The following is a 27,624-nucleotide window of genomic DNA, read 5'->3' as shown; positions in this document are numbered from 1 at the left end:
GGGGGAAGCTTGGCAAGCTGTGTTTTTGTGCCCATTGATAAACGTAATGAGATTTGAGTGTCAACATTAAAATGTTCCGTGTCATCAGCTCTGTGAAACTGCAGTGAAATATGGAAGCGAGGGAGAAAAAACTCCTTTTTCAGCCTGGCTGTGTCCTCTGCTAGGGTGCTGTGGGGAATGTTGATAAACACTGGGAAGGGCTGAGAGGTGGCAGAGGCAGGTGAGGAGCCGATGGCTTCTGAGGGACCACAGAAAGCTGCCACTGCCTCTCCTCCTGCGTCTGAGTGCCAGAGGCTGCTAGTTAAGGGAAGCCTTTACAACTCTTCTGTTTTTGCATTCCCCGGATAAAGGAAATAAGCGATGCAATGGAAATTTTTAATAAACATTTCTAGTAGGAATAGTATTTTACATCTCCCTCTGCCTCTGCTGAGTAAGTGCTGTTAGCTCCCAGTAGTTCATTACTAAGGAAAGTCTTCTCTAATTCATCTCTAGCAGTACTCCAGGTAGAGGTGATTTATTTTTTTTTGTTACCTGGGATGGCTGTGCTGTCACTGCTGCTGCTGCTTGGGCTAATAGACATTACTGCTGCCGTGGACGTCGCGCCTAGAATAAAAGCGGGGTCAAGGTGGAGAGGTGAAAAGAATCGTGAGTAACCCGGGCTTTTCCTTCTCTTCTTCTCTGCTCTCTGTTTGAACAAATGTGTTAGGCCTCCTTTCGCTGTGTAATTCTTCCTCTCTCTGAGGTTGTTCTTTAATAGCAACCTTAAGGCCACAAAATTGGATTATTTAAATATGCATGTGGAAAGCAGGTGCCACACCTTCGGTGCTCCCCACACATCTGCAGTACAGTCCTGTGCCTCACTGCAAGCTCTCCGAGCTGCCTGTGCTGATTAACTCCTCTCTTTCCAGGCACTTGGGAGATGTCCAGGCTGGACCTGTTCTATTTATAGCCTTAGCATTTTGCATGCTGTTTCAGATGGGAGCTTTGAGAAAGGCAGCAAATCTCACATGTCTGTGGTTTGTGTGAAAGAACCTTGTAACCCCCGTGATTGTAATTGATAATTTTATGGATATAAATGGGTAACTGCAGTTTAAAATCTGCAGGTTTAGGTAAGGGGGTGTAAGGTAACATCGCAGCTTGTGAAGGATTTATCAATGCTGCACTCATAAAGAGAAAAGAACATTTACTATTAGAAAAGGAAAGTAGATGAGTCATCATAATATTTGGGAGTGAGACTTCCTACTGCATACACAGCTGCTTGACTGAAATAACCAGATGATTATTTCCATTTAAAGGGCAAGTCAGCTCTTGCTGACATTATTCTTTATTCCTGTCCAGCTATTTATAAACAAGATTGCCCGTGATGGGCAGCATAATGTTATCATCATGCCTGTAAAATTTTGCTGTGGTTTTGTTTTGGGGTTTATTTTTAGAAACACTTAGATTGCAAAAAAAAAAAAAAAAAAAAGAGAGAGAGAGAGAAGGAATATTGCAAATGGAATGAAAACGTGATGTGGTTGCTTGGAAAATATAAGTGATGGAAGCCCCTAAAATAATCAGATCTTGAAGGGGTGGCTCTTGGTATTTTTGGAATGGGAATTATCTTGTCAGTCGTGTTATCTGGAAACTGATGTGCAACTTCAGCAATATTTTGGTTTCCTAAAGCATGAATATATATATTAAGAAATCAGTTCCCATATCAGTACCATTAAGGAAAGAGGTGCTGGACTGAGTGGAACTGAGAACTTCCTTGTTCTACCCACAGGTACTTTACACCTAAAGCACACACTGTCCAAACTAGCAGGTCATGAATCTGTGCATAAGGGATGCACAAAAATAGCAAACTACACCTTATAAATATTTGAACATATGAATTAATTATGACTAAAAGAGCCCTTTAATTGAATGGTCATGGAAACTGAGGCACTGAAATGCGTTGATTGAAATTTTCCACAGTATGTTTCTGGCTCAGTAAAAAGACCTTTTAAAATGAGTAACTGTATATCTTTAATGAAAAAAGTCAGATCCTAGAGTAAAAATACTATATATTCAGTTTTGATTTATTGACTTTTTAGGTGTTTGGAAGTTCCTGATTCTGAGTATTCAGTCAGATTTTTTTTCTATGAATACTTGAAATAGATGGAGATATAATGCCTCACAAAAGTTAATAATTTTGGGATGGCATTTAGCCACAATGAGTAAATTATGAAAATACTCAGGAGTTTAAGAGCACCACATGTTTGGAGATTGTTTTGTAGCTACAATAATTCATTTAATTTCACCTGTATTAGCTATTAGACCTTATTGATTCAAATTACTTGCTTTCTTCTCTCAGGACAGGGTGCTTTCATGCCAACACATTAGCACATTGCAAATATTTGGTGAAAGAAAAATAGGTTGTTTTTAATTGTTCTATCACCTTGATATTTTGTTATTTAACTGCTTAGAGATCAGTTGTTGAACGTGTTAAAAGTTATGGATTTGAATCAGCTCTCCTTGAAATTAAGAGAAGATGTTTAGATTAGTCCTTAGTGTATCTTTTATTTAAATATTAGCAGCAGTCTCACTAACAAGAAGAAGAGAGATTTTACAGGAATGCCATTTATTGTATACTATTTGGCTTTGCTATCCATGATGTCAGAAAATTTCTCTATGCAGAACTGGATGTTATGAACAGTAAAGTGTTCATTTCTGAGAGAAAAACTGTAGTGTAATCATAGTTGATGGATTACTTGCTGATTGCTATTAATGCTGTATATTTGCCTGTCAGTTGACATAGCACTTGAAGATGTTCTCTTGCTGGTTCATTTCTGCCCATCATAGTTAAAATTCTAATGAAAAAATATTCCACAAAGGCTTGTGATTATGTAATTAATGTTTCTATTTTAAACATATTAAAAATAACTGTGTAATTGTTTATGCAATGATGTCTTCTGACTGGTTATTACTTTTTTGTATTGACTTAATGTTTAAGAAATCCAACAATTATTGCTTGAATGCCTGTACTTTATGATTTATCTGCCTATGATCATTGGAAATTATGCATAGAAATCTCATTGTTTGATACCAAAATGGCAATGTATTAAGACTCTTACTATCTCTCAGACAACTATTATGGAGCAATACCCTGGTTATTAAAAAGTGCTATATACTGCATATCATGTTTACACTGAAGACTCTACAAGCCTATTTTCTGACATTTATACCTTTGTATATTTTTTGGCTGTATTACGTGTAATTTTCTTTTTTAGGAAAACTTAATCAAATTTGCCTTTATCTGTGATTTTTTTTTTCTTTTCATTTTATAGAGAATAACATTGTAATTTTTAGGTCAGGTTTTGGATGTCATATATAAAGGTCAGAATTGAAAATTGTCACAGAGTGAAGAGTGCAGCAGATATGTGTCTTTCGTATTTCTGATAGAAAAAGAATGATGGCATTTTAAGATTTTACAAGGCATTAGAACTGTACTTTGTGTTGTTCAATTCACTTTGCATTTCAGGCAAAGAGCTTAGGATCAGCATAATTAGTTTATTTACTGTAGATGGCACTAGAAATATCAAATATCATAGCCTTTGTTTAACTGCTATTTTTACTAAGAGTACCACTAGTAAGGAAGAATGATACCTGTTCTTGCTGATTCTTTGTGTGTTGAAATATATATATTATATATGTATACACCCAGATCTGTATACATACAGAGGTATGTGTGTGGGCGCATAAAGAGCTATTTTATTCTGTTAAAAGCTTCAACAATCTTCTGTTGTGGTGCTAAAACCTGTTAGCAACATATCAGTAATTTCTCAGTGAGTCACAATCCTGTGTTTTCTAGGTATGGGGAATATACTGCAAATGTTAACTTTTTTTTTTTTTTTTGCTGAATGTATCGTACTGCTGTTTGTTGATTGGTTTATAGGCTATGAATTTATTATGGAATTTGGTAGTCATCATTTTTACCTGTCTTTCATGGTTAAAGAAGCACGGTCCTAATTTTGTTCTTAAGCAAAATTAAGCAGTTTGTTTCTAAGTTTCCTCAGACTCATCACCATTTAGACAAGTTAAAGTGTGCATTGCTGACAAACATTGCAAGTTATTCAATGGTTTCTATTTGACTATCAAATAAATGTATCTTTCAAATGGTTCTGGTAAGAAGGAAAAGGAATCTGATACGTGGTTTACCTGTCTGGATCCTTTAAAAAAAAAAAAAAAAAAAGATTTCACAGTAATGTTGCTGCCTCGTATAAAAAGAAAAGGATCAAACTAGTGCTCAAAGAGATGAGGAGGTCTCAGGTGACACTGCCCAGGTTCATCACTACCTGTGTGCTATGTCTCCATATGGCAGTGACCACTGGGATCCCCAGACAAATACCTGCTGGAAGCACATCATCAACAGGAAAGTAATTTCTTTGCCCAGATTATTTATCTGGATTTGATGAAAAAAATTAGAAGGTATATTGCTAAAATTGATGGGTTTTTTTAAGAAACTAGCTATTTCCTTATCTTACAGAATGGAGTAAAACATTTGTTCTTGTTGAACAGATACAGAGTGGTCTTTGATGCTCAAATTTGCTCTTTTATTACAGCGTTTAACCCTGACATGCACCAAATAATTTAAATGTGTGAGTTCACCTTTTAATATTATCATCTTGCACTACAGGTTTCTTTGGAAGCTTTACATGGAACAGCAAATCAAAACCTTTTAGTGATCTTTGGTGTCAAAGTGTAACCAGAAAGGTTTGACACAGCTTTTCCTAACCTTGAGGCCACTTTCAAAATACTTTGGGTTTTGGTTTTTTTTTTCCTTTCAGGTAGTTGTATTTCTTACACGAAATCTTACTTCACCCAACAAAGGAAAGTGTTTTATCGCAAATATTTTAATGTCAAGTAATTCAGTATCTAAAAAGAGCTATGAACAGAAGAGATAGTTGCCCTTAGCTGCTGGAGCCTTTTTTTCTCCTTAAGTAGATATGGTTGATAACAAACTTAGAGGAATAGTGAAAAGAGAATAGTTGGGGGAGGAGAGATATTTTTAACGGGAGAAAAAGAAGAGGGAATTAGAAGCAAACAAAAAGGTGACAGTTAAATAGCTGAGGGCTGAAGGAAAGTAAAGAAAAAGGAAAAGAAAGATAAGGCGAAGAGAATCTGGAAGAGTATAAAACAAACTATTTCTGCAGTTAACATTTAACTAATTTGCAGTTTCTCATGCTAACTACTTAATCTGTGGTATTAACTCAAGTGTCCCACTTCCATCATACTGTCTGTGGCATCTGGGAAATGACCTCTTATGTCAAGAAATAAATTTATTTAGAACTTTAATTTGTCTAAGTTATAAGGATAAAATGAACTATTTTATATTGAAATTGCTTCAGTACGATTTTACAGTCGGAACCAATGTGGATGACATTGATTCATAAAAGCATAAAGATTTTGGAGTAATTAAAATTTGGAACATTTGGTGCCCCAGAACTTTTAACCTTTAATAAATTTGAATGGAATTGAATTGAATTTCACTGTGCAGTGTAGCATATGATAGATAGGTAGTGAAGCTGCTCTGAGGTTGTATTTCTGTAACAGACTCCACAATTTGAAGAGGACCCTTATATGATTTTGAAGTACTTGTATGAAAAGAGCAAAGTATAATTTTTCTTCTCCTATTTATTTTACTTTTGTGCAAAATTACTTCATTATAAATTTTTTGGAACTTTATTTTTCCTTTCTTATTTCTGAATAACAGCATAAAAGGTGTTCTTTTTCTAACTTAGTTATTTTGAGAGACAATTGCCCATTTCCCTTTGTGGACCTTCCTGTACCACCTGTTAAATCCAACCTGTGTATGTTGTTCTTTAAATACATTTGATGCTAATTTATTTTAAACCACTCTGTAGATGACTCATAAAACATTATATGTACTTCATAACACCTACAAGAGTAACTTTATCATTTTTGTTCATAACACTTTTCTAGCTATGATCTAAGGACAGTGGAAGAGTTAACACAATTCTCCACATAAACTCTACTAAAATTCTCTGTACTGCATTCCCTTTCTTATTCTTATCTTAGATAGCCAGGCTCACCAATAATTCATCTTTCTCTGCCTCTTTGCTTGGATATATATGGAATCATGAAGCACAAGTATTCAGAGGAACATGAGGACCACCCAGTACCTAGATAAGCAGATTATGGTGCTCCAATTCTTGGCTTTCCTGCCAAGAGCACAATTATTAACTCCAAACAGCTAAACCCATGGTTAAGGAGTCTCAAGAAAAAGAAAAGAGCAGTAAAGAACCCTTTCATTCCTCTTAGGGCAATGTTAAAACCTTGTATTTGCACTCAGCTCCTCCATTTTCAGGCTCTTTCCCAACTCAAGCACAATTCAAACATTCATTGCTCACCCCCAGGGCCAAGAGCTGTCCCTGGGACACTTTTTGTGTCCCACTGCTGATGAAATCCCAGGATGTGCTTCGATGGCAGTCACAGGAGCACTGCTTACAAGTAGCAGAGAAATGTTTTGGAATCCCAGTGCTTTATCGATTTTCTTTCCCTCTTCAAGAGACGTTTTCCTCTTGATGGCCTTTCTTCTCTTCCTGTGGATCTGGAATCTCACTGCCAGCCTACTTTCCACATCAAGAAAAAGAAAGGAGGCTCTTTACCCCTCCAGACCCACCAAGGAAATAGCCACTGGGATCAGAGCAATGCCTGGTGTGTACTTAGGAGTATCTTTACCCCTTCACTTCACCTCTGCATTAGTTTCCCTTCTGCCTTTCCCTGGTGACCTCTTCTTAACCACACCATTTTCTGGTGCCTCAGTTGTCATTTTTTAAAGCTTTTTCAAGTTTTTCCAGTCTATTGCACCTCTTCCTGTACCTTGTGTGCAAGTTGCCATCCCACATGGCAGAAGGTCCTGGGGCAGCCAGCATTGCCACGAAAACAAGCAACCTGGTACTGCTGTGATTGAGATTCTCATCTGTCCTTGGGATTCTGCTTCCCACCTTTTGAAGAACTGGGACCTTGACTGTAACATCAGAGTTGCTTTGTGGGGTTCTCCAAAGTACCTGTTGAATTTCAGCAAGATGGGAAATTTGGGTTGGACACTGGAGTAGTGGAAAATCTGACTGCCATAGAAAAAATTCAAGTTAGAACACAGTGGGGGTTTAGGGCTACTTGTATTGGCTGAGAGAGATGTTTTAGCCAAAATAAAAACCTTTCCTTGTAATTTTGGGTGTGGTTTTTTTTTTTTTACAGAAGTCTTTATTCCCATATTATAAGTTGACCATAAGTGGATCGAGGAGGGGTTATTTTGTTTACACAGATGCTGTAGATGATGATGGTTGCCCATACCTGTCCCAAAGCTTCAAGAGTGAGCCAGACATTGGAATACATTAGCACCTTATTGAGCCAAATTCCTTTATTTTTGCTTATTTTATTTATATGAGCATATTCTTCCAGAAAACAAGTATAGATTTAGTTGGCAATTATTTTTTTTATAGGCAACAAATATTTTTCTGCTGTGCCATTTGTACATCCTTAAAAATAAAGAGTTGTCTGATTCATCACTGTTCTGCTTCAGGTCTGCCCTTCAGTGAAATTATTGCTTTATAATGACATGATGCTGGACTACTGATGTTATAAATGTGTCCCTCCTGTAACTGATGAAAGAAAATAATTCCTTATGGCCATATAGGAATACTCATCGAATTATTTATTTTTATGTGAGGGAATAATGAAGATACCACAATCAACTCTAGATAACATGTATGCATTTTTTAAAAAACAGAACCCAGTGTCAGCCAGGCAGTGTTTTTGCATTGTAAGTGGATGCATATAGGAAAAATAGCAAAACAAAAAAAATAAACATGAAGCTAGCTCTATATAGAGCATCTCCAGGGTAATATGTACTTTATGTTTCCTGGGCAATCTTTGGATTTTTGTGTTAGAATTTAAAATCATCGAATCAGAATCTTCCAGAAAGGGAATTGGTTGGTAATATTGCATTTCTTTCTTTCACTATTCCAAAACTACAGGAGAGCAAGCTCAAGGCAACCAACTGTTGGTACAAATGCTGACTAAGTGTTTGTGACCTTAAGTTTATTTTATAAATATTTGTTCAGTGGCCCCATCAGAGATCTGACTTGCTTGTTTTTTTGCAAACACCCATTTAAACCAGGCTTGTCCACAGACAATTCAGGAATGGCTGTTCTTTGTATAATTACCCATATTTGCATTCTTGCAAGTAATAAATGACAAGTATTTCAACTGTTCTCACTGTCTTTGAAAGTCTCCAATCCAAAAAAGGCACCAAAACCTGTAGCAGGTTAGTTCAGGGACTAGTTGCATGCTACCTAAAGAAATTTTAAAAATCCAGATATGCATGAATGCATGTGGATTTTACAAGGCATATGCAGTCTCCAGAAATGTATTGTCTACATTTACAAGGAATATATTTATAAAATTCGGGATTGCTTGTTAGGTAATAAAGAGTGCATGAGATCATTTGTTTGCCATCACTAGGTTTACTTGGTACTGTGTGTTGATACAACATCCTATGTCATTACTGTGATTCAAACTGACTAAGGCAAAAAGCCATGTAATGAGGCTTTTGTCCTGCAGAGTCTTTGGTGAATCAGTCTTTTTACTCAAGAATGAGTATGACATAAAATAAAAACAAAACCCCACACTTGAGTGGAAGTAGGCATTGAGAACTCACAACATATTAAAAATCTATATTTGAGTAATTAGTGTGAAAACATATATGAATTACAAAAATTAAATCCTGGGTATGCTGTCTAGTAAATCTTAGTGTGAAATACCTGCCTGTGATGGCTTGAGCTGAAAAGTGTAGCTGTTACAAACACATTTATTTGCTATTCTTTTACATGTGTTCAGAATCAATCCCTTTGCTACTCTCAATTATATTGCCTTTCATCAAGGTTTTTATGTTTCAGCCTACCCAATGGGCTGAACTGTCAGACTGGGAAATTACCCCTGTGGAATGTTTCCTCTGATATATTGCAGTCCAGATAACGGACTTGCTTTTCTTCCCTCCATTTTTATTTGCATTTTCTCCTTAACAGGCTTTGCTGAAAGGAGCTACCTCACGGAGGTCTTACTCTCTTTCATCCCTTCATCCTTACTCTCCCAAAACAAACCTTGACTCTCACACAGTGCACAGAGAAGTCCCTTCATGTTTTTGGGCTACTTTGAGTACATTTGGCTGGTGCAGGTGAGGAGACAAGTGTGGACTCTAAATTTAGAGTTGGTGACAGCAGCTTACCCTTCTTTTTCTGTGTGAATTAGAGCTGAGGAGGCTTTAAAAATTTACCTAAATCCTTAGTTACAAAACCCTTTTTTCTCAGAGAGATTTCAGCAACGGAAACACAACACACTACAAAAAAAATAAGGTATTTAATGAGAAACAGATGGGGCCTGTGTATTGTTAATGGAGAAAGACTACTGTTTTGTGTAAAGAGAAACTAACACATAACATTAGGAATAAAAACAATCTAGGTTACAGGACATTGTAACAAGATGTTAATTTTATGCTTGGTGTTTAAGATATTACTTAAAATGAGGTTTTTAACTTACTCTGTCCAATATACAGTCTTTGTGAATGTCTTCATTTAAAAAACAAACCCCCCCAAAAAAGGAATCTAATAAATACAGGTTTCAAGGCTTTTTTTTCTGTTTCTAGTTATATCAATAAAATTTTACAAATGTACTCTTTTTCTTTCGTAACACCAGTTGTCCCTTTCCAACAATATCCAAAGACAATATTTTTCTCACAATCAGTTTCTGGTTGCTTTAACATATGCTGGTGTGATTTGTTAATGTTCAGGTACCAATAAAGGATTTTTTTTTCCATTTGTGTGTGTGTTCAGCAACATAAGAATTTAACTACTTGTTTCATTGAAAATAAACTCCCACTGACTTGGCTTTTCTTTTTTTCTTAAGATCACTGGGAATATAACAGTTTTATGTGCCAGCTTCTGATGGGTTTATATGCAATATTTGATTGAAAAATCACATGGCCCTGAATAGCAGTGTTTGTTGTTTTTTTTAGCAAAGCCTGCTTAGTTTCATATAACACGATGACATTAATGTCTTCTTTTTAATGACTGTAAACATTTTAGTTTGCATTTTATATGCAGCACCTTTAAGCTTTAATTGGACATCTGATAGTCTGTGTACATAAGCACCTCCCAGATAATGTGGAAATTGTAGACTGAGAAGCAATGATGCTATTGTGCTGCGGGATGCAGACTTGAGCCTGTTTTGTCAGATTGTCTCCCAGGAGTGTCTGCTGTATTTCAGAAACCCTTTTCATATGAACTGTTAGAGAAATCTGAACATGATGAGGCAGGTGACAAAGCAAATTTTTGACATGCATTTTATCCAACTCAGATTAGAAAGTTCACACCTCTTTTTTTGTTTTTTAATCTGAAGTATTAAAATCTCGGACTGTGAGTCAGGTACAGTTAGATCTGTGAATTTTGAGGTATGTTCAATATAACATCATATTGTGTATTGTCCATCATTCTGCTGCTGTAGATGCTTTAGTCTATACCATATCTTATTTTTGAGGGATTCATCCTGTATCTAGAGAACAGCAAATGCAATTGATTTGTTTCCTGACACATTCTTTGAGAAATTCTCCCCCTTTTCTCTCTGCAGCTGCAGCACCTTCTGCTCTGTGAAAATGTGTTCCCTCAGAATGAACCAATTTTCCTTTCTTACCTCATTGTCACTACTAAATTTAAGTACAGGAATCATCAGTGGTCACCTAAGAGTACTTCCCCAAAAGGCAATTTGAAGAGTTAGTTCATCCTGGGATTCAACATCTTTTTGTGATAATATTTTACCAAAAGCATTTTGTCTCTGAAGAAGCTCCAGCCCAAGAAATACAATATAGCAACCTCACAGGAATTGTAGTATCTAAAGACATAAATTGATCCATTTTCTTCATGTCACTGCCAGGTGCTATAAGTGGGTCTGTGTTTGTTGTCTTTACTTCTAGGATTAATTCAATGATAGACAAAACGCGTATGAGAATTTGCAAAAGCCACACCGAAAATTAGTAGCCTTGCAGATTCTTGTCATTAGATTCTTGCTCATGAGGACATGGTGTTGCTAAAAAAAAATGATAAATTGATATGTCAGTATAGAGTGCAAAGTCTATATATGGGTATTCTTGTATGTGTTCTTGGCTCTAGATGTGTGTTATGACGATTACTGACAGTGTTGCCATATGTTATGAGCAGCTAGGGAAATAGGGGCAATCCATAAATATCTGGGCATATGTGGTCTTTTGAGGACATTGCAGAAGAGGTAGAAAGCAAATGTAACTCTGGATTAGCTTAAGCGTTTCTTTATTGATAAAACTTCTTTGGCACAGAGTCTGGCAATAGTTGTACATAACTGTGTTTATATATACAGCAGCATGCTGTCTTCTGCTGTGCAAGAATGCTTTTCAGTACCTAGCTCTTCTCACAGTGATAGCAACTCATTGGAAAGCAGATAAGCAAGAAAATAAAAATTGAAGTTATAGATTCAGGACCTAAGCAGCTTTGCAAAATCTACAGCAGCTTTTTCAGGACGGAGGAAAATGTGTTTTCTCTGGCCTACAGAGGAATCAAATGATTTAACATTTTGTTTGGAGTCCAAGAGACCAGATGTACAAGTCAATTAAGGTAGTAACTAAACAAGGGTGGTGTTTCTGTAAAGGCTGAATTTAGCCAGCTTCCCAAAGCTTCTCAGCAGAGAGTTTCCGCTGCAGGAGCTAGTAAGGGGAGCCCAGGGAAATTAAGCTCATTAGGGTAAAGTTTGCCTTTGGATCACTCAAAGTGCAACAGCATTTATGTATATCATATCTCTGCTATGGGCCTGGAGTCCTCAATGAAACAGAAAATGTCCTAAGAGCCAAGAATGTATCTAGGAATAAATAAATCCAAAGAAGCCAGGAAAAAGCTTCTCAGACACAGAGAAAACATGCAATAAGGTATGTTTCTTAGGGAACTGAATGCTTACAGTCAGATCCATCTGAAGAATTCATTTACACAATGGTGTGCTGAAACCACCTAAGAAAATCTGAGTCTCTGCGCTCTTATAAAAAGTTCTGGCTTGCATTTAAGTGATATTACTCACTAAGCAAGAATAAGGTATTACCAAACAATAAATCAGGCTTAAGATTACACACAGCAGTCTCCATCACTTATATAGAGAAGTAAATATTTTAAAAAGTAGATTGTGATGGTGAGTAGTCTGCCAAGTAGAACCTGCTCAGTGGTTGAGTAATTAATTACCAAAAGGAATGAATTCTTTTGTGACAGAGCTGGAACACAAATTTATGGTACTTGTAAAGCATGCACAGCAGCATAGATGTCTCTCACATATACCAGAAGCATTTACTCAGTACTTGGATAATTGTTACTTTCTCTAGAGAAAAGCTGTAAGCTATAAACTCAGTATGATGAAATGAAGCTCTGGAATAAAAAGCAGCAGAAAGAAGCTTCTCATTAGCTGGTTGGACAAGATCTGAATACGTATGTTTCCAAATATGCTATGATAAGTTTAAGGATTAAAACTTTCCAATTTAGCAAGAGTTAGACAAATATAAAGTAATAATACATCTTCATGAAATTTTGAGATCTGATTTTAGATGTGATATGTACATCTGTCTTTCTCAGCAGCTTTCATGGTATATTTGGGGTTTTTTAAATTATTTTTAAATGAGATTCAGCAGAGAAGCACTAGAGTTGCTTAAAGCAATACCTTGTTAAAACACCTTTGCTTATATTTAGCAAAAAAAAAGCTTCCTTAACCTCTCCAGTTTAGCCAGTCTGAACCCAGCTGTGCCTGATGTGACCCTTAATCCTACCATTTCCTTAGAGTTGAACTGTTAGGGGTAGTCACTTGTGAGTTTTGATCTTGAAGACAAGTAGAGCTCACAATCCCAAGTCTCTTATTTGTATACACACAGCACCAGCCTGACAGTGTCTTCCTGATTATTTGTAGAGCCCTTGGAAGGTATGCTGTATTCTCACAGGTATGGTATTTTAAATCCAAATGTCAATGCCTCGCAGCTGAGTTACACCCATTTCAGAAGGTTAACATTTGGAGCAAAATTGTAAATTGCTAAAGAACACACCAAAGCTGCCAAGTACATTGAATGTGATTTCATGTTCAGATACTCAATATGCTGCTAATGTAATTGTTGATAAGCACTTTCAGGAAATGCCAGAATTCAGAATAAGTGCCAGCATTTGGTTTATAATTGCATTATTCAGGTGCTTTTGATCATACAACTCTTTTTCTGCTCTGTAAATATTCACAAAGACATGTTCAAGCTCTTTGCTTGCCACTGTTGTTATTACATTACTTCAGCATAGTAGTTACAGACTCAGGCTGCAGTCCTGATGGGGCAGAATATTCATAGAATATGTTTTAATTAGGTTTACTTTTAAATATACTCTTTTCTCAATCCCTTGTGTTAGTGTCAGTGCTTGACAAAATCTCTGTGGCTCATCCTATACTGTTTCTGTGCTTTTAAAAAACTTTTTCAAACACTTTGCACTTCTTCAATCCTTTCTCACTTTGTGCTCCAGCATCTGAAAAAAGCCTATGGCAACTCAAGTGTTTTTACCCATTCAGAAAAATGGAAATATCTAATACTAACAGCTCACTTGTGCAGCTAAATTATCCCTACACCCTCACACAACACATTCTGAGGATATAATTTCCAAGCTCAGAGAAAGAAGCACATTTTACATTTTCATAGAATAATAGAAACATTTAGGTTGGAAAGGACCCTGAAGATCATGGAGTCCAACTGTGTTTTGTATATTTAGTGCACAATTTCCATATAGAACCAGTAGCTTCCAGAGCTAGGAGGGCACAAGTACTTGCTGAAATACGTGACTATGGTAAATTTTATCTTCCAGTCTACACCTGCTCCAGTTATTCAAAGGAAACATACTTGTGTGCTTACTAGCACAGAAAAATAGTTCTTTCATTCAAAAGGAATAAGGCCATTTTTGCTTAATTAAAACCACTCACTTTCATGGGGGATGGCATCATGGAAAAATATCAAGATCTCGGTGGTGAAAGTTCTAAAAAAGTTACTAGTTCTTGGAAAAAAGGTCCTAAAAGGGAATAGTTGTTCAGTTTTGCCAGGCTGCAACTTTGGTTATTATCGATAATATTAATATATTTCTGATATTTAAGACATTCATTTGAAATTTAGAAAGTGCAGAGATGAGACTGAAAGGAGAAATATGAACTATTTAAAGAGCATTTGCTAACGACTATAAGATTGCTGGGATAATATGCTAGAGAATGTAAGGCACTTTTATTTCAATGAGATGCTTTCACTACTCTGAGAAACCTTGCTTTTATTTTTGCCCTCAGCCTCAGAAGTTTAACTTTATAGCAAAATGCATATTTAAGACACCTAATTTTCAAACACCAAGGTAATAAAACATTTCCTCTAGGACATTAAGCATTCCAGCTACATAACTGCCTGCTGCAGTTGTTATTCTGGTGATCTGAAAACAGCTTACAGGTGCAAAGAAATTTCAATTCATTTGCCAAAAGTGCATGCATAGGTTAAAAATTTGAATTTCAGAAGCATGACCAAAATGCAGAAAAACTCCACTTGTGCATTTTTTTTAAATAATGTTGTTATTCATGTGTAGTATAAAGTTACAGTGTAAATCTCACTTTGTACAGAATACTTATTTAGACAGTTGCATTTTAACATCTGAGAGAAAAAGCCTTCCAGGTTCCTGCTGCAGGAAACAGCTCATTTTGTTCTCATCTCATGGAAAATGCCAGTAGTATATTTAGTAGGATGAGTATCGGAAGGTGCTGATCTTATACCAGGACTTGCCCTTTTTAGATGTGTCGTATGAGCAGCAGGATTCATATGATCATCAGACCACAAAGAGAGGCGATGGGGAAAGGAATGGTTCAGGAATTTTTAGACTTTGGGGTAGTCAGCTGTCTCTAAAGGTTCCCAGTTCTAAATGAGTGGAGAGTTTGTGCACACTTTATGAATGAGAATGAAAGTTTGCTGTTAAAGTGGCTGAGTGTTTTGATTCACAGCTCTGAATTATCTCCAGCCCATCTATGGAGGGAAATAAGTGTAAGAATACCCTCAGTCTGAAGTAATAAACCCCTACTTGTCATACTCAAGACTTGCATCTGATTTCAATAACTCTAATATATATCATCACAGATCTTTAAATTACTTTTACTGTCAAGAGTTTGACAGGCAAATGTGTTGTCAGGTGCCATTTAAAGTAAGGAGAGTGGCTGTCTATCAGAAACATAACCATTTCTGGGCTAAGGCTGCTGCATCAGAGATGACAAATGGCACAGTAGATGGAGTGTACTCCAAGCTACAGAGTAAAAAGAGGCCCCTTCCTCAGCTGGCAGGAATAAATTTAATGATGAGATTGATTTATACCAGCTGTGGATGTGTCTCACTGGGGGAGAAGAGTGGCAGCAGAGACAGCAGCCCATCAGTAGCCTTGTCTTGCAGAATTAAAGACTTTAGAGTGACGTGGGAGCTAGAGGTAAGTGTTACTAACTGTTTTGTAAAACAGAGGAATATCTTACTTTTGTTATGAAAATACCATGTGTGGTATTTTTGGCTTGGTGGCTTTCGCTATTAATTTTCCAGTCTGAGCTTGGTTTGGCCTTTAGCAGGTTTTCTGGTTTGTTTTTAAGGACTGTAACCCTAATGGTGATGATTAGCTGGTGGATATTTATAATCCAGTCTGGAGAGATTACTGCTGAACTGAACTGGGAAACAGATGAAACAGTCTGAGAAGGAGGGTGCCTTAGTGTGTGGCCCCTTGCAGGGACAGGGAAAAGAAAACAGTGAAGTGAGAACAGGTTGCCCAGGTAGTTTTCTCTAAGGAAATAATAGCATTGTTTTATCCTTGAATTGTAGCTTAAATTTTCGTGGGTAAACAAAACTAAAATAACTTCTTCTTTTGTTCACTGTTTGTCTTTAATCCTTTTCCCTGTGTTGTTCAAACTCTTGTGGTTAAAGCTTATCGTGTGAACTGATTTTGTCTGGTTGGTTGTTTTGGGGTTTTTCAGTACTATCTTGCTTTAGTTGCAGGGCTCTAGGCATGGTGAGGCCAACAATTTAACACAACACATGGCATGGATCTAGTTCTGATCTTGTCCATCTAGAGCCAAAACTTTTGTTGTTACTAAGTCCAGAATATCAAAGTGAGTATTTACAAAGCTTACCACACTGGGTTTTACAAAAATGGTATCTAACAGACTTTGAGCCTTGTTGATCTCATTGAAGTGATTAAGGTTGCTGAAAAGCAAAGCAACTCCTTTGATTACAAGAGATTGAGGTGTACTTGATGATTTTAACATCAAACAGATAAAACTGGGGCCCTATCAGCTAAATGAATTATATACAGTTCAGTGAAGAGCTGTCAAAGTTGCATGTTGCCTTTAATCTTAAGGTGAGTAAATCATAATTGCATTTAACTTCCTTGTCTGTAGTGTCTTCCTAATAATTTTAATATCCTGTTTAAATGCTATGAATAGTTGTGCTATAAGTTCCTAAAGGATAATGCATGGTGTATTAGGTTGCTCATGTTGTGAAGCTATGGGAACAGCAATTCTTGCTGTACTGGAAAATCCTCCATTATCCTTCCCACAAAAACATTTATAAAAGAAGTTCAATGGGGTGCTTTCACAAAACTGCTGTTTTTTCAGGTTTGTTGTTTTCCAGCTGAAAGCAGCATGTTTGCAGGCAATTGGTTTGGGTGTGAAATTTTACATAAAGATATCTGAGTATCTCTTTAGCAATTACCTCTTCTAACAGCAATTTAGGATTACCTGCTGGTGCATTCTATTTTGTTTTATTTGGTTTGCTTTTCATGTCAAGATCTGCTGTCTCAAAAAGCATCTCCAAATAGTCATCAGGGTTTTGTGAAGCATGAGATTGGCCCTCCTACTTCTGAGGGGTGCTTGCTCATGACTAAGCCTTCATCCTTCATCACTTTCTGCTTTTGATGATACTGAATCCATTGAAGTTTTATGTTTGGAATCCAGGTTGTTCTGGAGGTGTGTGGCACAGTTACCACCTGGCTTACTGATTGTTTTTTTGTTTTGTAGTTGCTTTTTGTCCTTAATGCTGTAGTAGTCTTTTTGCATGCAGTGATGGCTTTGCAGTGCATGTGTTTAGCTGAGGGTTTGGGCACTGCAATTCAAAATTGCAGCTCTTAAACCATATTTCTTTCCACCTTGCAAAGCAAATCACAGTATTCCTACAGGGAGCAGTGCCCCTCAATTGTGACATATCTTCAATGCTGTCAGAACCTTCTCCCTGGCTATCTCTAAGTCTCTACCTTTAATGTACCAACATTCTGTGTTAAGTATTCACATGTATGAAAAGTCTCTGTTGAAACTAAGCATTTGGTGTTCTTGCTCTATGGCATTAGCTCACCTGTGGGAGCACAGGTTCCTTGGTTAAAATAAATAAACAAAGTCTTGCTAATCAGAACACCAGGAAATATCACTTGTTTTGCCTCTAGTAAAAGGGGCAATCTGCACGATGGTGGTTGCTTTAAGGTCACTTTTGAATGTTACTTTGTCGTTTTATCCCATTAGCAATGTAATTAACTCCCTTAAGAGCTTCATCTGGCTCAGGGAGGGATTCTTCTGCCGCTAATGATAATGGTCAGCAGCATTTACCTTGTTTTCCATTTGAAAGCATCCCTATTGGAAACAGTCTGTGAAAGACCTCTATGCAAATAACCTGCTTAAAGATCTCTTGCCTCTGACAAACAAACTCTAGGAAGCTGTAAATCAATTATCAAGGCCCAGATCTCTCTTGTAACATGAATATTACTAAGTTTTTGAGTTAGTTTTGTGGAACCTGAAACTAAAGAGACCAGGTATTTCTGCAGCAGATAGCATCACTGAGCTATGCGAAGGGGAAGCTGAGAGCTGTGGAGATGTGGCTGCTCTGGAGGTAGATAAGGACAGTGTGAGGACATACCTGAGACCTGGCTTGAATGAGGGAAATGCAGCCATGGAAATTGCTAGGTGATTGTGGCTTTTAATCCACTTGGAAAAATAGGCCAGGCTATCCTGAGATGCTACCTATTCTATTGCCAGAGTGAAAGTATGTAAAATAATACCTGAAATCTTTTGACATGTTTTAAGAAATACAGTGTAGTCCAACTATAATGATGCTGAGCTCAATTGTCATTTTATGTATGAGCAGGATTCACAGTTGAATTCTATCTATAGCTGCTGCAGAAGCTGTAAGAGAATAAAGGCAGAGCTTTTTAAGATAGCTGCAGCATCTAAAGATCATGTTTTCTTTCACAAGGCTCGATTTGGCTTTCTCTAAATCTGCATGCAAAGTGAATTCCTTGGGTGTTAAAGACCCTTTGTGATGAGCTGTGATGAAGAGCAAGATCTCTGGTTCCTTAGTGCTCCCCTTGCACTCTCTGGCTGGTATGAGCAGTGGAAATGAAGGATTAGGGTAGGAATGCAGGCATGGAGGATTGTGCTTCATCTCCCACTTGTAGTCACTCTGGCTAAGATTCATAGATACAACAGGTCTGGGGCACACAGTCAGAGAGCTGCTCCTTGCTGGGACCCCGGGGTTATTTTCAGGGAAACTGGAATAAGAAATTAATGAAATAGTCTTTGAAGAGTTACGTTTTAGCTGTGATATAAACAAACTACTTGTTTCCTTATGCCTGGATTTTAACAGTAAGAATGTAATGATTATATCAAGACAGCTTCAGCTAGGCTATAGGTCTTCTTCCCCAACACATCTCCATTTTCTGCAGCTCACTGTTTCCTCGGTGATTAAACTTCACTTCAAGTGAAACTACAATGCTGGCAAACATGGGAGAGCTGTGGAAGTCGAGCTCCCTGCTCCTTAGTGTTATTGCAGAAAATCAACCGCTGGAACATGAGCTCACCACACGAAATTTCTCAGTTTTTCTTTTGTCTTTTCCAGACGGCTGAGTAATTGCCCACACTCTTAGGTACAGAGCCTTGTGAATGATTGTCTTGTTACTCGCCTGACAGATGCTAAACCTGCTATAAATTAAGCTGTCTACTTGTTTTACCAGGCGATTGGGGCTGCATTAGTCAATATTTGAGCACACTGAGAAATAAGGGAATGATGTGGAATGTTCACTGGAACATGATCCAAAAACTTGGTCCTGTGATTCTTCAGGGACTTGGTTGGTTTTGGCTGGGTTTTATTTGCCCCTGGTGATTTTGAGTGAAAGTAGGTGCAGCTCAAGTGGTAAAATCACCCCAGCTTTCTATCATTGCTTAGTGGACGGGAAGCCAAAGAATCTGTGAAGGAGGTGCCTTTTTGCTGATTTAAGGCAGGTTATGGTGCAGAGCTGAGTTTGGGAACACTGGGCCAACGTGAGTTTGGCCACCTCTGGCAGATGTTTTCATTGCATGCATGAAACTCCTTGGCTTGGGTAAGATCACAGAACAACCACGGGAGTTCCTATTCAGAACAGAAGCTGGATGCATCTGAACTGATGGTTTCCAACTCGCTCTTTGACATCTTCAAGTTGCAACACTAAAACCACGGACTAAATTCTGTGAAACTTTCTTTTACGTTGATATTACCGAGTTGGAGACTTAATATATTTTAATCACAGCTCTAATGTCCTGTTTGTCTACCAACCAGTTGCATTCTGCAGAAGGCTTTGGTTAGACTTCATCGGGAAACTATTTTTGCACATTTGCTGTTTCCTCGACTATGTTGTTTTTGACTGAGCACATCATTATGCTTTCCACAACAGAACCTTCTGGAAAGGAGCAAAAGCTTCAGGGGGGGGAAAGGGAGGGTGAGCTTTTGTCATTTTAAATTTCTCACAGATAGCTCAGGGTAGCAAAACAATGAATGTTTCATTATTACCACAATAGATTAAAACATCTGCAATAAATAATGCTGATGGCTATTTGTGATGGCATGAAGTATTGTTTTTGTTCTCTTTTATAAAATTACAGCTCATTAACTGTCATAAAGCAAAGATACCATAAATAAAACAACTAGTAGTGTTTCATTTCCCAGAAATGTGAAAGCCTGCTGTTTGAGAACTTTGAAAAGTTTGTTTTCACAGCTGGAACAGTCAAGTATTGGAATATAGTGGGGTCTGTCACTTTTGTGGTCAGGGAAATTGTGAAAATTCTGACAATTTTGGTTGTCCTCTTCACAAAGTTAATATTTCTCTAGTCTTCCATTTAATCATTAGGCCACAGGACACCTCTATTGTTCAGCAAGTGTGTGTGTGTATATATATATATATATAAATAAGGAAGTAATTATAGAGGGGTTGTTATTTCCAAAAAAGTAATCAGAAAACTTAGGCTAAGTTTTACTAGGCTACAAACCATGGAGCAGTTGCCCAGATATTCATACACTGAACCCCATAACTCGTATTTATAGTGATGTTTTAGGAAAAGGCATAATCTCAAATGCTTGTTGTTTATAATAATCCAATTGGTCCTTCATCAGACATCACCTCATCTCACCTGAGATCACAGCAGCTTTATGTGCTCTCAGTTTTCAAGCTGTGAGAATAGACTTGCAGAGGCTCACTTACCTCACAGGTGTTCAATGATATAACTTTCAGATTTGTTTCCAATTTATTTGCCATAGGCAGACTTCTACAGGAAAACAAGTCTGTTTGAAAAGTGAAATTATTAGAAACATACCTCTTTGTCTCAAGTTCTGAATGACGGCTCAAATTTCCAGACCCAGATTTTCTCCTGTTCAGTTTGGGGTTTGTGACAGATATAATCATGTGGTAGTTAGTAAGATTTTTTTGTCACTGGCCAGGACATGATCCACGTTCATGCTGGAGCTGTGGACTGCACTCATGCTGTGTCTTGTTGTGGGACACTTCAGCCCACAGCTGTGCTCTGCACAATAGAAAATCTTCCTCTGGATTTAACATTTCTCCACATTAGGGCTAAATTTGTATTAGGGCTAAATTTGTATTTTGGCTGTGGTCGTCTGTATTTTGAAACACTCTTTGTTCCTGAGGCAATTTAGGATTAGATTAAAAAAACTTGTCTGGCAGTCTGAGCCAAAATGCTCCATTGCCTGCACAGTGCAGTCATCCAGTCCAAGGTCCAGAAGATGTCAGGTGACAACCTGGGCTTCTGTTGGGTTTTTAATTTTTTTTTTTTTTAATGTGTTTGTTTCATGCATGAGAGTAAATGCTTGTACTACCAGAAACAGTTGCATTGTAGAATTCCCCTCCAACAAAGAATATGGAGGCTGGAAACCTGTAGGAGCCCAGGCAAGTTCTTAAAACAATATCTTTAGGACTACACAGAAGGAGGGAAAGAAACAAAGCCCTGAGAATATTTTGCAAAAAATTACCCTGGCTAAGTAGTACCTCTAGAGCTGATCACCATGTATGGGATACTGATAAATATGGGGAAGTATTAGCTCTTTATTGAAGTGCAGAAAGTTTCTTGGACACCTGTCTGAGAGAGGATACTTGACACTTTGATCTGATTTACTGTTCAATCTTCATTATAATATTTACTCATCTTTTTTTGAAACCATGCCAATATAGAAGGATTTTCAAAATTAATTTGGAGTTAAATCTATCTTGCTGCTAAGGTGCTCAGATGGGATTGGGAAGCTATTGTTTTTTCTTGACAAATAATAAGCCCAAAGTGTCCTAAAATATGAGGAAGCACATTTGATAGATGCAGGCTGTCTGTACTTGCTTCTGCTAATGATGATGATAATCCCTAGAAATTATACTTCAGGATGTGCTGCAAGAATATTGACCCTCTTTTCCCTTCCTCTGGGGCACAGCTTTGATTTTTGGAAGTGTAGGAAAACTCCTCTTGTGCTCTTTTAAAAGTGAAGTAAAATTCCAGCTTCTGCCATCCAAGGCAGAACTGAACATACAGTATTGGTGACATTAAGGTTAGTAGGGTTTTCTTCTGATTTTTTTAGGATAAATTAGTATTATGACCTATCCTTTCTACGCCTTGTATTTAAAGTGCATTTCTGGATGAGGAGATCAATGCAGCTTTCAGAAAGAAAAGATTATGGTGTGCTTTGAAGTAGGTGATTTGACTAAATATTTCACCTTTAGAGAGTAAAGGCTGGAATAACAGATGACAGTCTGTATTTTCAGCAACATACAGCTCCGTTTCAGAAAAATGCAGTCTATTATATTAAAAGATCCATGTGGGGAATCATAAAGGAGAGTGCAATTTTTGGAGGGTTTGTGTGTAGGGATTTTTATCCTCCTTGCTCCTGTGCAATAGTCAACTTCTTTCAGACTTGGGCACAAATTGTGACTGTGCTGACCACATCCCCCAGCTGCAGGTGCACACACAGAGACAGTAAAAGCACAATGCCCAGAAAAAGAAGATCAGCATGTTGGAAACACAAGCTGCTCCAAGTGAATGTTTATGCGTCAGTGCTTTGCAGCCTAAAGGCAGCAGCAGTGGGCAGAGCTGTGGAAGGAGCCTAATCCCACTGGAACTGGTCTGAGCAGGGACTTCTCAGCTACTTCCCCATCCCCAGTGATTCAGCTGTTCAGCACTAGCCAAGACATTTCTGCACACAGATCAATAAGATATGGTGCACTGCAGATGTTCTTTGCTGTGTGAAACTTGGCAAGACTGTGTGGAGAAGATTTTAGTGGTCTGAAATGTTTGAACAAAAGATCATCTCTTGCTTCAGCAGCACCACAGCCTTGTGAAGAGTTTCCGATTTTACAGATTATAAATCTGTATCCAGTTTCTTTTGTACTTCAGCACTGGAATGCTGAATATCACTGATTAACAACTTTGTGTTGCATGAAACTATTCACCAATTTGTAAACCAAAAGACTCCTTTGCCTTTCATTCCAGAAAGGCTGTGAAATATGGAAAGAAAGTTCCTCCAAGTAGTTTATCCTTAAATAGCTTGTCACTGGAGTGCAGAGCATGTGAGTCTAAGGAGAATTTTCGTGTGTCTGTGCTGGTCTGATACACAATCCCAGTGGACCATAACTTAATTTACACCCTGGACTGTGCTAGACAACCTGCCCGAATCTGGGAGATCCTGGCACCGAGCCTTCTACCTGTGCCTTCTGTCAACTACTCTGGAGGGTATTTTTAACTTATTCTATCATAACAGATAGGAAGGCAGTAATCTCCAAGGGAACACTTGTTCCTACCATGCAGTCTAAGTGACATCTGTGAGCATGACATGCAGACGCAGCAGTTCCTCTTTGCTGCAGAATCCGAGTGCTCACAACTAATTGCAGCTGAGGTTGGCTGAGGACATTCAAGAGAAAGAGAGTATTTTGCATCATAAGGCTGTTGAATTTTTCTTTTATTCATGTGGCATCTCTCAAAAATATTCTGTGTGACACTTAGAAGAAACCTGCAGGGAAATCATGCAGGATGCAAGAATGTGTTTTCATATACATATATGCATGTGCATATATATATATATATATATATATATATATATAAAATAAAAGTACAATTCAGCGTTGCAGGGATAAAATACATAAAAACATAGGGCTGAGAAGATATAAATGGACATTCCTGAGGCTCTAGTTTGCACCTTAATAATCCTGGTGTGCCCTTAGAGCTGAGGCTAACACAATAACTGTGCAACTTGGGGTTTCTGGGGTGGGGAGTGTTAAGTGCCTAGTGATGATCACATATCTGGAATGAATTGCAAATCAGCTCTTTGTGATGTGTGCAGGACACTACTGATGGTAACGCTTCTAATTACTGCCTAGTCAGAAATGCAGACTAAGGAACAAAGCGACATGAAATGCCAGGAGGAAGGAATTTTCTCAGTGGCCTACAGAGGGCAGACCAATCTAACAGATGAGTGATATGCTTGAAGCCTGTTTCTCTGAATATTAGAAACATAGTACACCCTTTTTATGCAGGTTTTCCTGGAGAAAGAAGTTTTATCTGGGTCACTATAAAATGCAACCACTTTTGCACTTGCTCTACTTCAGAATATGTTCAAGATTTTTTGTTTTGTGCTGTGAATTGTGTTCAAAATTCAGTCCAAAAGCTCTCAAATGGAAGTGTTTTATGAGTTATTGGGTTTACCTATATATTTTGATAATTGAGTCCAAATTCTCTACGATGAGCATATACAGGAGGACACTTAGATTTGCTTGTGATTAGTTTATGTCTTCAGATTACTCCACTTTCTTAAGAACGTTGCAATTATTTTCGCTGACATCTTATACATTTTCGTATAAATCTAGATTAGTTTTTTTTCCTGTTGAGTACACCAATAGATGAAACTTATGGTTAAATTTTTTTTATTATTTAATAAAAAACAAAAATTCCTTCAGAAGCTTTTGGTCTGGAAGGGAGGAAGAATCATAGACACAGTAAAGCTTTTGTTTTCTCTTCCTCTTGAGTGCTGAGCTTTAGTGGATGATTTGATACTCTTCTGCATCTTTACCTCATAAAAGCAATAATTCCAGAAGAGGAAAAAATAGCAGCAAGCCTTTTTCTTCACTTGCAGAAAAAGACATCACTGGGAGGGGGGAAAAACGATAAGAAAATGAGACTTCTACCGGTCTTGTTGCTCAATAATATCGTAACAGAGAAGACATCTTAAACTCTGTATTCTTTCAAGTGTTTTGTATTTGTTATATAAAACATTATTAAAAAGGAATTGGGAAAAAAAAAGCTGTTGCAGGTCATACCCTTTCCATATTGTTTTTAAAATGGCTAATGCTTAGAAAACCAAACTTGCTGTACTTCACTGATTTGTCTTCTTTTTTTTTTATGACTGTAGATTGAAATAGGCATATTTAAAATATTGTGAAGTATGGAAGTGATTACAACCTGCCGCTTAAGGCACGACTCAGGAAATTGAAGAACAGGGGTTTAAAAGTAGTCCCCAAACAATGAGCTTAACAGACTTTCTCACAAAACGCTTCGATAACTTTTTTTTCAACTAGAAAATACTGAGTTTCAACCGAGGGGCTGGAAAATATTTTGCTATATTCTTGAACTGTTTTCTATTATGGAAATCAAACAAGCTTTCATGACGGATTACTCTTCAGGCGAGCAGAAAGGAATGCTGGTGGAGGCTGCACGCAGGTCTGTGGTCTGTGCTCTGCCCTACTGTTTCAGCTAAGCCTGGCTGAACTGTCCTCTAATCCACAAGTGCTATTTTGGCTGTTAAAAACCTAGTGAAGCAAAAACTCCTCAATCTGTTTCATTTGTGCAATATATATTTAATGCACAAAGTGGCAGGATAATTGTATGTGGTGTTTCTGAGCTGCTCAGGTGTTGTGAAACCATGGCATGGTCTGCCCTGGCATTCTCTGCGTTGTCTATCATGCATAAGTTGGAGTGGAAAAAAATTAAATTTCCTAGTATATGAACTTCAAACCTGATGGGAAAATGTCTGGTTGCATAAGATCTGCTACAAAGATGAAATGTGGCTGCAAAGGTTGCAGCTTAACGTTGCCATCTATGAATGTAAGAGCCTTGGTATCTCTGTCATAACATAGATGTTATTTGAGGAAAACTGTTATGAAGATCTGCCTGTATTGGAAATCCACATAAGAATGCTGAGGGTGTATATGAGAACAATGATGCTGCATCCCTAATATCAGGGTGACATATGCCTGGCTGCTGGTTAGGTTGTTTTTTTGCTGGTTTCTTTTCTTTTTTCTGTTTTTCCTTCCCCCCCACCCCTTTTGAAAACTGGAAATTATATGCAATTGGAAGAAAAGGAGGGGAGATAATCTTGCTTTGAAAATGGCTTCTGTCATGACACTAAGCTTTGCTGTCTCCTGAGGTTTCTCAAACACCAAAGCAGCAAATGAGACTAAGTAATTAAATGTGAAAACTGATGAAATAAGTTCTGCAAGTCTTTGCTGGCTCATGGGAAGGGGCTTCTGAATCGATGCTAAGGTGATGAACTGGCATCATTCAAAGTGAACAGCACACTGAAACACTTTGTTTTAATGAGTCTACAGTCCGTGACTTTCAGCCTCAGAACTGAGAATTCAGGTGGCTAAAATGGGACGTGTATTTTCTGAAAGTGTGAGAAGAGACAGAGGTTCTGACCCATTTTCTTTCTTCTTCAGACTGCAGAGGGTCTGCTTTGTGCGCCGTATGCCTGCTTAGAGTATTCTTATTGCAACAACTGTATAGCCAGGGCTGCTTTGAAAGGTAATACTTACAATGTGCTTTCTGTATAATGTGACCTAGCAGTTACGAAACAGGAGGTTAGTGAAGATTATAGGAACAGCTGTCTGCTTTATGCCACTCCCACGCATTCCCTGAGCCAAACTTGGAGGACCTGACAAAGCCAGGCGTACTGCAGCCAAATCTTTTCTTTGTAAGGATCTGTGTATGCATAAAGAAGTCAAAATAGATTCAGCAGCAGTGAATCATACTTCTTTATCGTTTACTCTGACTAGATTACCATTACTCCAATATCCTTGGTTTGCAAGCAAAAATATGTGCTGCTGCCTTTTTCAAGCTACCCTGGGGAGACATTTCCCCAGGCATCTATCCAGGGAGAAAGAAATTGAACCAGGATCAGTTCTGTCATTTCTCTCCAAAAAACTCGTTTCTTTAGGGTGCAGGGAAAGTGTGAAGCAGTTTCTTTTTCTTGTTTTCGTGTCTTTGATTTTATTTCTGCTTTATAGCTGTAAGTATGAGCTCTGAGCCTGCAGTTTACTACGTGCACATGGACAGCTGCACCTGCACGGAGCCACGCTGGCTTCAGCGAGGCACCATGTGGGCACAGCAATCTGCCCACCCGTGAGCTGTAAATCTCAGAATGAGCAATTGGACTTGTTTACGCAGTGTTCCTGAAGGAGTAAGGTATTGGAAAGTGCCTGCAGGGTGTCAGCAGGTGCCATATGCGTTTTCCCACACGGTCTTACCGGAGCACAGCATTCCTGACCTGTAACCACCCTCCTTGTGCATATGGTTTGCAAGCTGATGGCCATCCACACGTGTGCTGCTTGCACTGAGATGAGGCCAAAGCAAGCCTTGCTGTGCTTACTCCAGCTTGTAGCTGGCCTTATGCTGCTAAAAGTCAAATGAATGGAATGCAAATTCCAAATCTCATTGTGTTTAAAATTAAATACATTGATATCTTTTGGTGTTTTCTTAGCTGTGTTTTTTGTTATCCTTACTGAAGTTCAGATTTTGCCTGGATGTGTGGTTCAGGGGACAAGTTGTTATTTCCAGCAGAATAACAGCTAAAGGTACTGAGCCATAAAGGCAAAGCAGCACTCCTAATACACCCTGCAAGAGAACACAAGAAACTGCATCCACCTGTTCTAACCAGGCTGTGCAGACTCATCTGTGTTTTATCCATCTTATCTGAGAGTCACAAGTCTGGCTTGCTTGGGTACCACCATCAAAGGAGGCTGTACTCAAACAGCAGCTGTTTCTGCCTTCACATGTGCAGTAGAGTAGTTCTGCCTTCTGCACCACCGCTCTCCTCCCAAGTATCAAACTTGCATCAAAAATTTGCAATACTCCTTATTTCGTACAGCTTGCTATATTCATTCTCCCTTCAGGCTATCATTATTCTGTCTTGACTGCAAGTCAGCTAGTTCTACTTCAAAA

General features: G+C 38.0%; 1 protein-coding gene across 1 annotated transcript in view; it reads left to right on the top strand.

The window, feature by feature from the left end:
* Positions 1–401: 401 nt before the first annotated feature.
* The window catches only part of ROBO1 (roundabout guidance receptor 1), a 476,969-nt gene continuing 449,746 nt past the window's right edge, over positions 402–27,624 (top strand). The window contains exon 1 of the mRNA XM_085075078.1: positions 402–645. Coding sequence (XP_084931204.1) covers positions 537–645 — 109 coding nt within the window. The 5' untranslated portion in view covers positions 402–536. The remainder of the gene's footprint in view (positions 646–27,624) is intronic.

Source organism: Lichenostomus cassidix, chromosome 1 (assembly GCF_008360975.1).
Source record: "Lichenostomus cassidix isolate B80296 chromosome 1, HeHo_3.0, whole genome shotgun sequence".
Taxonomy (NCBI): domain Eukaryota; kingdom Metazoa; phylum Chordata; class Aves; order Passeriformes; family Meliphagidae; genus Lichenostomus; species Lichenostomus cassidix.
The sequence above is the reverse complement of the archived record's forward strand: the minus strand, read 5'-3'. Positions and strand labels throughout refer to the sequence as shown.